This window comes from Octopus sinensis, linkage group LG6, assembly GCF_006345805.1.
Source record: "Octopus sinensis linkage group LG6, ASM634580v1, whole genome shotgun sequence".
Taxonomy (NCBI): Eukaryota; Metazoa; Mollusca; class Cephalopoda; order Octopoda; family Octopodidae; genus Octopus; species Octopus sinensis.
Genome location: NC_043002.1, coordinates 95356192 through 95371865, shown reverse-complemented (window position 1 = coordinate 95371865; position 15674 = coordinate 95356192). Strand labels below are relative to the sequence as shown.

Sequence of the window (15674 nt, the reverse complement as noted above, 5' to 3'; positions counted from 1 at the left end):
TAAATTTTTTTCATGATAACTTTCTTGGAGTTGCCAAGTAAAAATATACTTAAAACAAAATCCAATTTTCATTCTTGTCTCTGTTTTAATCTCTTCATAATTGATGTTCATATCTTAACATTGTCAGGCTGATGCGTTTTGGAATGAGAGTTGAAAAGAAATCCAACAAAAATGAATAATTATGAGAAATAAAGATGGAAATAATATTTTCTTGGAAAGAACAGTTGATGTGGAAATGAAAATATTTTGATGAGGTATGTGAAAAAATAAATCTAAATATGTTTTTGTGGATGTTGCAAACTAATAGAGAGAAAAGGTTAAGTTCTTTCAAAATAATCTTCTTTTAGTAAGTACATGATTAATTTTTTTGTTTGTTTGTTGGGGAGGGGGTGTATTTGTACCATTTCAGTTTCTTTGGACATAAACATACTGTCAGCAAATATTTATAATGTAATTCTTTCTGTCACAGATTAAATTCAAACTAAAATTGCCCTGGTTTACATGGCAGCAGATTTCTTGATGAGATACAATGATGCTGGAACATTTAACAAATATCTCCATTGGTTACTGAATTATAAACTGCTTTAGTAATGGTGGAATTTTGATCTACTTTGTTAATACTAGATCATGTCATGTGACTTGATGTGTTCCTCCAATGCTTATCTGTTCTGCTAAGAGATTTGTGAAAACTTTGTGTTCGATTGGAGATAGAACCTTTTGCTGGGGTATCTTTAATGATTATGTCGACTTTTTTCTTCCAGAATTCTCTGTTCTTCTGTATATTCTGAGTATTTTCTGCCACCATTGCATCAGGCTTTCCATAATTAGGTGGGTTTGCTTTTGGATCATATCCAAGAACAGCGAGCATTGGAGCAATTTCAGACATGCCTTCAACAACATCCTTCGGCATCTTACCAACCCATTTTGACAAAGCTTCTAGATTTACAGGTTGAATTACTTGGTCTGTTGAGCGCTCAGTTCTAAAACAATACAGAAAAAAAAAAAATTGAAGTGATAAATAATATGTTTACAAAAAAAAAAAAAATATATATATATAATGTACAATACAGACAATAACATTGTTTCACCATGATGAAGCAAGTGAGGGCAAAAAGAATCAATGATGCTAGACAATAAGATGCTTCCTAACTATAGTACTCCACTACAATGTGCAATCCTTGTTATGGCATGGTGCTTATGTGTCTTAATGACACTGAGAGCTATTACGGCAGAATCAAGCTCCTGGTAAGGCCTCCGATGCTGGACTTGTCAAAGAATAGCGGCCAAACTAATATGGTCAATCACTTCCCAGATGTAAAAATGGGTTTGTATTGGGCCAACACCTCTATCTAGAAGAAAGCAAAGTTACAGAGGCAGCCTAGCATCAAGAACAGCAGAGAAAAGTCATCTTAGGCCTATGCTCCATAGAGAGTGAAAGGTTTAGGTAAGTAAGTAACAATAGTAGCACTAAGTTTCTAAGAGTTTCCTTCATCTACAATTAATTGAACATCCTTAACATCTATAAAATGTATATTTGACAATTTTTCTTGAGTCTTGGGTTACGAAGAAGTTAATAAATAGTTCATTTATCAGGACAATTCCATTATTACCATGTACACTTAAACTAATTAAATTAAATTAACAGTAGGAAAAGCTGCACACATTTCTTCATAGAGACAATGTATTTAATAGCTAAAGTAGTCATGTTCTGAAACCAATAGTAATGCTGTAGATAGAAAAGTAATCTTTCTATGCAAATATGTACTACGAGCAAAACGCCCCCCCCCCATGTCCCCTCCAATGGGGAGTGACAAAGTGTGATATCATCCTTGAATGGCAGGAAATGTTTTTCCTTTTGGCGATGATGGTTACAGCATTGATAAACCCAGGTGTGATCCAGTGACTCTGCTGCCTGTCCAACCATTCAAAGAAATCTCACAAATAGAGTTCTATGCATTTCGACTGATGGTTCGCAAGGACGATGTCAATCTTTTGCACAGCTGATGTACTTGCGTGTACAAATGCACATTCCCACAGCTTTATCGATCGCATTCTCACCTGAAATTGATTTTTGTAATTTTTTCAAGGCTTATACACGCCCTGATACCATCGGTATCTACATATCAAATGTGAGCGCAATCGGATGGAGGATGCCCGGGATCCTAGAAGACACACACACAGACAGACAGAATGGATTTTATATAATAGATAAGCTGGCAGAATCACACTGGTATGAGAGACCAGATCTGGCTGGTTTGAACATGAAATAGGCAGACTATTTTGGTCTGATATGGCTGGTTTAAATGCTGAATGGTTAAAAGAATTTATCAATAGTGTCTAGATTAATTATTAATGCCTACATCCTACAAGCGCAAAAGAAGGGAATTCAGCCTTAAAGTCCTTTTAAATATAGATATATTGATAAAGAATATTATTTACAAAATCAAGAATAATCATCTTACTATCAACTGCATAGCAGCATGGCATTTGATCAGGTATTCTACTTCTGCTATTTCAGCCAATTCTGTGTTCCCAGCTATATATAAATATTGATTTCTTATATCTGTTCATGCCTTTCTTGTGGGTACCAGCAGTGTAAATGCAGTAAAATGGTTTCAATAGGGATTGAAACAACTATGTGGGCTTTATCACTTGTTTATAATGTATACCACTCATTAATTTCAAATCAGCGGTTATGTTTTGGCTTTTGACATTTAGATGCTAAATAAAATAAGAGGCATACTTTGATCTACCCCATGACTCCAACTATTTATTTATTCATAACCCGTGGAGGTTATGGCTACTGTGGAAATAATAATAATAATAATAATAATAATAATCTAATAATGATGATCCAAACAGTCAAGTTGTTTAAAGTTCACAGTAAAATAACATTGCAAAGTTGTTTTTCATTGATCATAAAAATAGAAATACTGCTTTCTAAATAATTACACATGAACTAATTGTTAAAAGCAATCATATAAATTAAGGCTACAGATGGTTATGGGTTGTTAATAGTCTTATAGTCTTATTTTCTATGTATATGAATTATTACATCATTTGTTAGAATTTCCATTTTCAGAATTGTAATGAATCATTGAGTTGGCCATTGAGATCCTATTGATGTAGAAAAACATATCCAACAATACTATTCCTCATAAATGCATGCAATAAAAAAAAGTCTATTTGTTAATATTGGTCTTAAATTTTGGCACAAGGCCAGCAATTTCAGGGGAGGGGGTAAGTTGATATTTTGTAATTTTTTCAAGGCTTATACATGCCCTGATACCGTCGGTATCTACATATCAAATTTATTATTATTATTATCATTATTAGATTATTATTATTATTATTATTTCCACAGTAGCCATAACCTCCACGGGTTATGAATAAATAAATAGTTGGAGTCATGGGGTAGATCAAAGTATGCCTCTTATTTTATTTAGCATCTAAATGTCAAAAGCCAAAACATAACTGCTGGTTTGAAATTAATGAGTGGTGTACATTATAAACAAGTGATAAAGCCCACAACTTACATTGAACCTAGTGATCGACTGGTACTTATTTTATCAACTCCAAAAGGATGATAGGCAAAGTCAACCTCAGCAAAATTTGAACTCGGAATGTAAAGATGAATGAAATGCCACAAAGAATTTTGCCTGGCAGCTTGCTACCTTTTACTTTGTTGATATTCAGAACTATACTATATACAAAAGTATAAAATAAAAAGGGCGTTTAACATAAAGTGATACAATTATGTTTGTACTTACTTTGAAATAGATATACCACCAGGCTTTCCAATATATTCTTCATGGTGTAAAACTTTGCTGTCCCATTCTAAGTCAAGAAATTCAAGAATTTTACGCATCCATATTTCTGGTTGTAAAACTAATTTCTCATAATAGACTGGCATACATCTACTGGAACCAGCTTGAATACATTGCGAGTACATTGCTTCCATAGCTTGGTTCCATTTCTTTAAACATTTACTGTAGCTGGTCAAATCAAAACCGGTAATTGTGACTTTGCGTGTAATTATAGAGTGTACAACAGCTCTGCCATCACGTATTAACAGCAGAAAACGTGCATTTGGAAACAACTGCTTAAGATAAAGACCTGATTTTAACGTGAAAGGATCCTTGTTACACAAGCGAGGTGCAGCTTCTCCATGTTTTGCAATAACTTCTAAAATGAAAGCAGATATGGCTGAATCAACGACATCAGATGTCATACCTGCTTCCATGAGTCTCTTTTTCTCAACAGCTGATTTTTCCCATTGAAATCTCATGGCAAGAATACGGGGAATGACTCGTGTCTCCTCTCCGCATCGTACTAGAGGATGAGCATCTAACATTGCACGCATTAGTGTTGTACCACTTCGAGGCATTCCACCAATAAAAATAAGAGGCATATCTTTGTTATATGGGATAGCTCGATTCTTTTCATCGTAAATGTAACGTATTGGGTCGCTTGGAACCATGTAGACTTTAGGGCCTCCAACACATGAGAAAGTTTGGTAGGACAAATAGATGCAAATTACAATAAATGTAGCACCGACAAATAGCCGCTTACGGATGCTACCTTTTCTTCCATGCATACTTATCATTGTTTGCAAGTATAGTCTACTCCACATGGGAAAGTTCTGCAAAGTTTATAATATAGCTCTTGTGAAAGTTTTCCGACTTTGTTAGCATTAGTTACATATATATGTCTACATACATATATATATATAGATATACATATATGAGTAGAGTTAACTATTTGTCAGATACATGAAATCAATTTTTTGCTGAACGAATGTATTTGACGGACCCATCGAGAAGACATCATAGAAGAAACTGAAACAAAACAGAAATGCAAGAAATTAGCAATCATTCAAATTTAATATAAATATTATGTTGACATATTCCATCAAATTATTTACACAAGAAAAAATGTTTCTATTTCTACAAGCATACATATCAAAAATAATTACATTTCAGAAAGTAAAATACATTAGATTCGAAACAGCATCATCATTGTTGTGTATGTATATGTACATATATATCTATATATCTAGCTACATATATATATACATACACACACACACACACAAATATATATATATATATATACATACACACAAATATATATATATATATATACATATAGATACACACATAGACACACACACACAAATATATATACACACACACATATATATATATACATACACACACACACAAATATATATATGTACATACACACACACACAAATATATATATATACATACACACACACACACACAAATATATATATATATATATACATACACACACACAAATATATATATACACACACACACACACAAATATATATATATATACACACACACACACACATATATATATACATACACACACACAAATATATATATATACACACACACACACACACAAATATATATATATATACACACACACACACACACACATATATATATATATACATACACACACACAAATATATATATATATACATATACACAAATATATATATATATATAATCAAATAGTTAAAAACCACTTCTAATTGTTTATCTCACCTACAGGTAAGTTGGCTTACTATCAGGTCAGAAGTCTCTACATGACATTGTCATTTCAAATCTTCTATAGTTTACCGTAAATTTCCATTTGCTATTAGCATACATCATAGCACACTGTTTCCATAGCTGCTAACAAACCATGTATAGACAATGATCATACTGCTTGTAGTCATTGATGTTTCTGAACTCTTATAGAAACAAACAAGATTATTTTTGAGTTGTTGTTTGACAAGTGACTTGATCTGAGTTCCTGTGTTGGAACTAAAACAATTACAGTGTGGATGAGTAATTTAAACACACACACACACACACACACATACTGTTGTATTTTCTTCTGTTTTATTTTTCAATAGTCTTTCTTATAAACTATTTACATGTCAAAAAATGTTCTACATCTATGACCTAGTCACTGATACTAATGGAATTAGTTGATTGTATATTATAAATAACTTGTGGAATCTGTTGTAACTCTTGATGTTCTAAGTTCAAGACAAAGTTAACTTTGCTTGTCAACCTTCCAGGGTGGGTAAATAAAAGTACCAGACAAGTATTGGGGTGGTTTAATTGCTTACTCCTCCCTTCTTATTTCTGGACTTGTTGCTATGTAAGATATTATAAAATTCATTCCACTTCAGGCACAAGGTCTGAGTTTTGGGGAAGAGGCTACTCAGTTACACTGACCCCAGAACTCAACTGGTACTTATTTTATTGCCCCCCCCCCCCCCGCCCCGAAAAAAAAGGATGAAAGGCAAAGTAGACCTCGATAGGATTTGAACTCAGATATTTAAATCTGGAAGAAATGCTTCCAAATATTTTGTATGGCATGCTAATGATTCTGCCAGCTCACCACCTTATCATCATCATCATCAACATCATCATTTAACATGTCTTCCATGCTGGTATGGGTTCGATGGTTTGATAGGAGCTGGTAAGCTAGAAGACTGCGCCAAGCTCTACAGTCTGTTTTGGCATGGCTTTTACAGCTGGATGCCCTTCGTAATTCCAACCACTTTATAGAGTGGACTAGGTATGTTTTAACTCCTTATCAGAAACTATAAAATGCCAATAGATTTCAGTGCAGATATACGACCTGGTCACAGGCCCTATTCTACTGCTCATACTAAATTATTTTCACCTTTTTAGCTACTTTTGAATATACTCTTTTACTTGTTTCAGTCATTTGACTGCGGCCATGCTGGAGCACCGCCTTTAGTCGAGCAACTCGACCCCGGGACTTATTCTTTTGTAAGCTCAGTACTTATTCTATCGGTCTCTTTTGCCGAACCGCTAAGTAACAGGGACATAAACACACCAGCATCAGTTGTCAAGCAATGCTAGGGGGACAAACACAGACACACAAACACACACACGCATATATATATATATATATACATATATACGACGGGCTTCTTTCAGTTTCCGTCTACCATATCCACTCACAAGGCTTTGGTCGGCCCGAGGCTATAGTAGAAGACACTTGCCCAAGGTGCCACGCAGTGGGACTGAACCCGGAACCATGTGGTTGGTAAACAAGCTACTTACCACACAGCCACTCCTGCGCCTATATTAATATTTTAATATTTTTTCTGCACAAATTCTGAATGAAACTTATTTAGCTATATATGAAACTACAACTCCAAAAATCACCATGTCTTGCTATAAAATTTCTCATGTAATCTATCAACATTAATAACTTCTTTCCAGCTGGAAGTTAGCCAATTTATCACCATCAATCAAAATATCACATTCAGGTAACGATTGGCAATTTATTTGTTTTTAATGTATGTTTTTCCATGCTAACATAATAATGCAAGCAAACGTAATCAAACTGCTACTTTGTCTCATTAAAATCAACTTTCTACAATGGCATATCTTAGCAGAACAGATTAAAAATGAAATCATAATTTTACTGAAATTTAAATCTCATGGAAAATATACATACCTAATGAGTAATTAATTCAAATAGGGATGCTGATACAGCTTAGATGAACAAAATTATGGTACAGGTTGAAATTTCTAATATAATTAAAAGACTTGTTGATACAAAGAGGAAAATAAAACTCAAAACATGAGTATGTATTCTCTTTATTATTTCATTAATTCACAAAAGTTACAGAGTGACTCAAGTTTTATGCATTTTGATAAGTTTAAAAAGTGCCAGTGCATGAAACTCTTTGCCTCCGAGTCACTCTGTAACTTCTGATTAATAAAATAAATAAATAAACAAAAGAGTATACTTAATAGTAATTAGCTATCTAACCCTTTAGCATTCAAATTATTCAGCCAAATGTACTGCTTATTTATCCACATTGTTTTAAATTAATCATACATTATCTCATAGCTTCCAAATTTTTATATCTTTTATCTTTTACTTGTTTCAGTTATTAGACTGCAGCCATGCTGGGGCACTGCCTTGAAGAATCTTTAGTTGAATGTATTGACCCTAATACGTTTTTTTTTATAAGCCTGGTACTTATTCTATCGATCTTTTTTTTGCTGAACCAGTAAGTTACAGGGATGTAAACACACCAGCAGTAGTTGTCAAGCAGTGGCGGTGGGGACAAACACAGACACAAAGATACACACACACACACACACATATATACAATGGGCTTCTTTCAGTTTTCGTCTACCAAATCTTGGCCTGAGGCTATAGCGGAAGATACTTGCCCAAGGTGCCATGGAGTGAGACTGAGCCTGGAGCCATGTGGTTGGGAAGCAAGCTTCTTATTTCTTTATTGCCCACAAGGGGCTAAACATAGAGGGGACAAACAAGGACAGATAAAGGGATTAAGTTGATTACATTGACCCCAGTGCGTAACTGGTACTTAATTTATCGACCCCAAAAGGATGAAAGGCAAAGTTGACCTCGGCAGAATTTGAACTCAGGACATAAAGACAGCCAAAATATCGTTAAGCATTTCGCCCGGCATGCTAACATTTCTGCCATCTCGCCGCCTTATCTCTCAACCATGCCCGATTGAATATTTTTAGAATGACATTGTAGGGGTGGACATGAGAGGCCAGATCTGACTGGTTTGAGCATAAAACAGGTAGAATATTCGGGCCTGCTGGATATGGCTGGTTTAAATGCTAAAGGGTTAAAAATGTTGGATTTCCAATGAAGACTAGAAATTAGCAACTAAATTACTGTAAATCCTCAAATATAATCTGCATTTTTTCCCCAAAATGTAAAGGTCAAAATCTCTAGTGCATACTATAAATGAGGTTAAAAATGAAAATTATTTTCTAAGTAATGTCCGAGTCTCTATTTGCTGTCTGGCAATGTTTATTCAGACGCATTTTATGATGTCGGGTGCAAAAATACCCCTTAAGCTAAGCCTGAAAGCAATGAAGTCATAAAATAATCATCCATAACTTGCAGTAAGCAACATTTATTAAAATAAAAGTATTCAGAACACAGAATGACATGTAGCAAAAACAATTTGCAAACATATTTACATTCCCATATAATAGTTAAGAACATCACCATTGTATTATGCATGTGCCGAAGTGTTTGTTTGACTAGGTGCTGCTGGCTTAATTACGCACGACTCAAGTTAGAGAAGGGGTATGTATTATACACAAGGTTTAGGTTTTTCAAAAGTACAGCCCTCTAAAAATCCCCTGCGTATTATACTCAAGGGCGGACTATACTCAAGGATTTACGGTACATTAAAAAAATAAAAACTCAAACTGAGAACTATATCATTTCCTTATTGTATTCATATTGAAATACACTATGTAATCCATTTAAATTTTGATTTGGTTGTAAGGTGTTTTAGATCCAATCCTACTCTACAGCATCTTAGGCAAGTATCTACTATATCGACTACAATAGCTTTGTGATTATCAGTGCCTTGTGAATGATTTTGGTGGATGGAATCTGGAATCTGTTCAAAGCCCATTATGTATGTATAGGTGCAGGTGTGGTTGCATGGTAAGAAGCTTTCTTCCTAACCACAATGTTCCGGGTTCAGTCCCACTGCATGGTACCTTGGGCAAATGTCTTCTACTATAGCCTTGGACTGATCAAGGCCTTGTGAGTTGATTTGGTAGATGGAAACTGAAGGAGCCTGTCATATATATATATATATATATATGTATATTTTTATGTGAGTTTGTCTTTGTGTTAGTGTTTTCCTCCCCACCATCACTTGACAACTGATGTCAGTGTGTTTACGTCCTTCTAACTTAGTGGTTCGGCAAAAGAGACTTATAGAATAAGTACCAGTCTTACAAAAAAAATAAGTCTTGGGGTCGATTTCTTCTACTAAAAAAAACCTTTAAAGGCAGTGCTCCAGTCAAATGACTGAAAAAAGAATAAAAGAATATATGTGTGTGTCTGTCCATGAATGTTTACATCTGGCATGAAAACTTATGGGACTATAAGAAATGAAGTTAATAATCCTTTTCTTGCCAACAAATCACCTGCTGGCACTGCATTTTCAAAGACATGGAATAAGAGATCCTTCCTTTAAAAGACAAGTAGAGGCTGGTGATGAATGTGTACTAACGAGGCATTGTAAAACTATCATCATCGTTTAACATCCGTTTTCCATGCTAGCATGGGTTGGACGGTTCAACCAGGGTCTGGGAAGCCAGGAGGCTGCACCAGGCTCCAGTCTGATCTGGCAGTGTTTCAACAGCTGGATGCCCTTCCTAATGCCAACCACTCCGTGAGTGTAGTGGGTGCTTTTTACGTGCCATAATAATACATATTCATCTAACCCATGCTAGCATGGTAAAATGGATGTAAAAATAAACATAAAAGAACTGCATGACAAAAAATGAAATGGAGGTGTTTTGCATAAAAAATATGATGTGGTGTTCAATATGAATGTCTTAAAATGTGTGATGCTGTATTTTGAAGTTGAGGCAGTCACATATGGTTTGTATTCAAATGGCTTAATTAATGGATTGATCAAACTGAAAATAGGAGATAATATTGAAAATAAAATTCACCAGTAAGTAGTCTGGTTTTCATTCACTTATAATTCCTTACAAGAAAAATCAGACGTTGTAGCCTATCTGGCACATGAAACGGAATAGAGAAACATTTATATCCATTCAAAGACTTCACTTTCAGAAATGTTATGTTAGTCAGTACTCTCTTTTACTTGTTTCAGTCATTTCACTGTGGCCATGCTGGAGCACCGCCTTTAGTCAAGCACATCGACCCCAGGACTTATTCTGTGTAAGCCTAGTACTTATTCTATCGGTCTCTTTTGCCGAACCGCTAAGTAACAGGGACATAAACCCACCAGCATCGGTTGTCAAGTGATGTTAGGGGGAACAAACACAGACATACAAACACACACACACATATATATATATACATATACACGATGGGCTTCTTTCAGTTTCCGTCTACCAAATCCACTCACAAGTCTTTGGTCTGCATGAGGCTATAGTAGAAGACACTTGCCCAAGGTGCCACGCAGTGGGACTGAACCCGGAACCATGTGGTTGGTAAGGAAGCTACATTCATTTTTAACTTGTAAACTTAGGCTAACTTTGTCAATATTCAAAATATGGTACTTTTTCATACAGAAAAGGATTTTGAAAATAAAATATACTAATTACTTTCTAGGCTAATTTAAATCTTTGTTATGCGAAGAGTAATTATAATTAACACAATCACAATATTTATTCCTTTAGCATTCAGATTATTCTGCTAAATGTGATGCTTATTTATTCTCATTGTTTTGAATTAATCATGTATTATCTTATAGCTTTGAGATTTCTCTGATGTGATTGTTTATTTTTAGACCGACATTGTAGGGTATTTTCTGTCCAGTTTGAACACAGAACAGGTAAAATTTGAGCCAGCAGGACAAGGCTGGCTTAAATGTTAAAAGGTTAAATATTAATTGTACAAACTGATTTTGGAATATGGTTTTAGCTTTTACTTGTTTCAGTCATTGGACTGTGGACATGTTAGAGCACCACATGGGCAGTTTAAATTAAGCCAAGTACTTATTCTATCAGTTACTTTTCCCCTTAACCAATGGGGACTAAAACAAAGCAAAACCAGTTGTCAAGGGGACAAACACACATACACACAACAAACTTCTTTTAGGTTCCATCGAATGAAATTCACTCATAAGTCTTTGTTTGGCCAAGAGCTATAGTAAAATCCTTGTCCAAGGTGCCACACAGTGGAACTGAACCTGGAACCATATGGTTGGGAAGCAAACTTCTTACCACACAGCCACACATTTCACTCTTTTTATTTTTGTATGTTAATTGCTCTCTATGAGTGAAGGCATGGCTGTATGGTTAAGAAGTTCACTTAACTGCATGATTTTGTATTCAATCCCTGGGTGCTGATCCCTTAGCAGGTTTCTTCTAACATAGTCTTGATCAACCAAAACCTTGTGAAAGGAATTTACTGAACAGAAACTGCGTGGAAGTCTACTGAAGGGATTGTTCCTGCACCTAAGTAGTAGACTTGATCTGTTACCCAATTTTGTACAACATTTGCTCTTATGTGCCTTTATTAGAGTTGGAAGTAGTTGGGTTAGGATGATTTCCTCCCATCCTTCCATCAGATATGGGGAACCTTCTTTCAGAAGGTGCCCTATATCCTGGGCTGGGGGGGGGGGACAGAAAGGTTGTTCTCATGAGAAATACGATTATTGAAAAATTTAGAAGTTACTTAGGACTTGTTGAATGTATCTTTTACTTGCAGCAGTTATTGAACTGTGGCCATACTGGAGCACTACCTTGAAGTGCTTTAGTCAAACAAACTGACCCCAGCATTTACTTTTTAAGTCTAGTACTTATTCTATCAGTCTCTGTTGCTGAACCACTAAGTTACAAGGACAAATACAGCACAAAGACATGCATATATATATATATATATATATATATATATATATATATATGATGGGCTGCTACAAAGTTTCCATCTATCAACTTCACTCACAAGGCACTGGTTAGCCTTGGGTTATAAGTGGAAGACACTTGCTGTTCAGTGGGACTGAACCCAAAACCATGACTTTGCTACACAAGCTTCTTAACCATACAGCCATGTCAGCACCAACATAAACTAACTTCACAATAATCTAACTTACACCTAACTCTTGCAATAATAATTATTTGAACATAAATACAGAAATTTTCAATAATTTCCAAAAGCAAGATAGAAGTTACTTAGATTTAGTTATTGATTACCAATTCCATTCACAACTTAGTTAAGTCACAGCTAACAAACTTATTGTAGTGATCACAACAATTTCAATTAATTACACACGTATGGAGAAAAACAATTATTCATTCTGGTCAAGTAAGGCAAAGGAGATAACTCTAAAATTTAAATTAACAACTGAATGTAGTGTGTATTTTGTAGTATGGGAGACGACTCTGGTCATATTTTGCTTTTATTAAACCTCCTCAGTGAAGTATAATCTTTCTATAAGATGGCTAACAAATGAATAAGGAACTGAAGTGGATAGACATTGATCAGTGCAACAACTTGAGATTTATGTCTAGTCATAATAATACCTAATGAAATATCAACAATGGCTTGACATTGGTTTCAATATAGATTAGCAAACTTTATTTCCATCTACTTTGTGTTCAAAGCACAAAAGGTTCAAAATTCTATGAGCAACCGCTATAAGTTTATGAGTTCAGAAAAAAAAAAAAAAAATTAAAACTTTGTTTATATATTTTTGGATGTAAAAGAAAATGTCTAAGAAACTAATAACAAAAAAAAAAGAAAAGAAAAGATGAAAGGCAAAGAACAATCCATTGTATGGCTGATTGATTTGACATAACTAACAGTGAAAGTGAAGTTGTTAAAGCAATAAAATGGAAATTGCTAAGTTAATTAATGGAAAGAAAGTCTTTTTTTTTTTTGGACACTTTTTTTTTGGTTCAATGAAATAGAAAAGACAGCACTCTCCTTACAACCACTGTCAGAAATGGAAGCTGATACAGTAAATCTTAATGTTGACATGTACTCTTTTCTATTTAGATCTTTTATTGAATCATTACCAAAGAATGTTAATCATTTTGAACTCTTCTGTCCTGTGAACGATGTTTCATTGAAATCTTTATTACTTAGGAAGCTGGTGCAGCACGTTGGAACTAAATTGTTTACTCTTTAATTTGAATGATAATAATTTATGTTGTTGATTTCTTTCTCTCTTTTTCACACACACACATACGTTCAGTAATGATGAATACGAAATTTGCATTGGGAAATGTTGACTAATCTATTAGTTATTAAGGTGGTTGGCACACCAAAAGAGTAAAATAAATTGGAATATGCTGGATGTCTTTAGAGAAAATAAGCACTGCATGTGCTGTATCTGCATTCTAACTCTAAGCAATATACATTTTTATTTTAAAATTTTATGAATAAACAGCGGTGCATCAGCATGGCCGCAGCTCTAAGCTGAAACTAGAAAAAAAAAATGTCTACATCTAAAAACAGATTTTGAAATTCTGTTAAATGAAAATATAAACTTCCCTTGTGGCCTGTGTGGAACTACATATTGCAGTAAGTCATAATAATAGATACCACACAGAAACAAATATTTACTTTCTATTTCTTAAATTTCCTATCATTAACATATTGAGTAGTTAGTGGAAAATGCACGTTTTTTTTTTTGCCTTTCTCAATGTTACCATTTCTTCAATACATGTAAGATTCTTTCCAAAAGGAAAAAAAAAAAAAAATAAATATCAGTATTGACAGCCTTGAACACTTTCCTAATCCACATATTGATTTCTTGAAGACAGCTCAGAACCATTTTCCTATGTCAGAAGGATTGAAAGGTTTTCAAAATTCTGAGACTAGCATCAGAATACTGAAGCATATATTCAACTCAGAAATTAGTGTGATACATATTCTCAATTATGTTGATTTTGACAAGGCTATCATTTCAAAGAGAAACAGTGAACAGATATTATTTGTAGTAGATAAAAAATATTTTTACTCAAACTCCTTCAGTCTTAATAAATTAAGTTTACACACCTTGATGTTTTTTTTTTTTGCCTATGTGTGAATGTACATGTATATAAGTATATATACAGAAGGGAGTGTTGAAAAGTCCATGGCTTTAAGAGTATCACTAAAGGCCTGGTTGGAGGCACAACCTTATGAGTTCTTTGACAGAAAAACTGAAGGACTGCTGCAATAAGTGTGTGAATATGTTCAATAAAATCATAATTAACTGATCCTCCTGTATTTTCTCCTGTATTTTCTTTTACTCAAAGTCAGCAACTTTTCAGCACTCCCATCATATGTGTGTGTGTGTGTGTGTGTGTATAAGAAAAAGAGATGATTCAGGAAAAGCAATGGTTATGTTATAAACTTCATTAGCATAACAGCTGTTTCTGCTGTAAGATGCAGTGTGACTCTCAGCTGAGTACCTGAATAACATCCTGTAGCTTCATAACAGCCTAGAATATGAATTTATTTGGAGAAAAGCAATTTCATTTTGCAATGTATAGGGAAGGCATTACCAGTGAGAAAGCTTATTAATCTCACAATGCTTAGGCTAAACCTATGTATTTATATCGATATAGATTTTTTAATATGCACTGTTTGAATATAAAATATCTATTAAACACATAGCATTCAAATGATGGCTTGTTTCTATCTTAAAACTATTACCGTATTTAGCTTTACTTTGAGGTTTGATTTCATTCATATTTTTATAGTTACATATTCTACAAAATATATCAGGTACATTTACTTGAAAACGCAATAAAATCATTATATTCTTCTCACTGTTGTGTTATTCCTAAGACACACACACACACATGCATGCATGCACATACAGACACACACACACGTCACTTTGGCAAAGGACCACAAACCGTAAGAAGACAACAGTTGGGTCTAGTATCTGGTTGATGTTTATTTTATCAACTCCTGAGAGTTGAAGTACAAAGGGATCTTCAGCATATAAATTAAAAATGTAAAAATAAATAATATAGAGCTAGAAAAGCACTCGGAGAGTGCAGACCTCCGCCAAGCAGATCATTTCCACCCATATACACACATGCTGTAAATTGGCCAGTTTCCCAAACCAATGCCAGCAAAAACATAACCTCCTTCCATACTTATCT

General features: G+C 34.3%; 1 protein-coding gene across 3 annotated transcripts in view; it reads right to left on the bottom strand.

Annotated features, from left to right (window-relative positions):
* LOC115212942 (protein-tyrosine sulfotransferase 1) overlaps window positions 1-15674 on the bottom strand; it is a 570511-nt gene that overhangs the window by 300 nt on the left and 554537 nt on the right. For all 3 annotated transcript variants that reach the window (XM_029781786.2, XM_029781787.2, XM_036504171.1), the window contains 2 exons: window positions 3771-4838; window positions 1-980 (listed from right to left, as the gene is read on the bottom strand). The exon at window positions 1-980 is cut by the window's left edge and continues 300 nt beyond it. In XM_029781786.2, the coding sequence (XP_029637646.1) occupies window positions 626-980; window positions 3771-4633 (1218 nt within the window). In that variant the 5' untranslated portion in view covers window positions 4634-4838 and the 3' untranslated portion in view covers window positions 1-625. The remainder of the gene's footprint in view (window positions 981-3770; window positions 4839-15674) is intronic.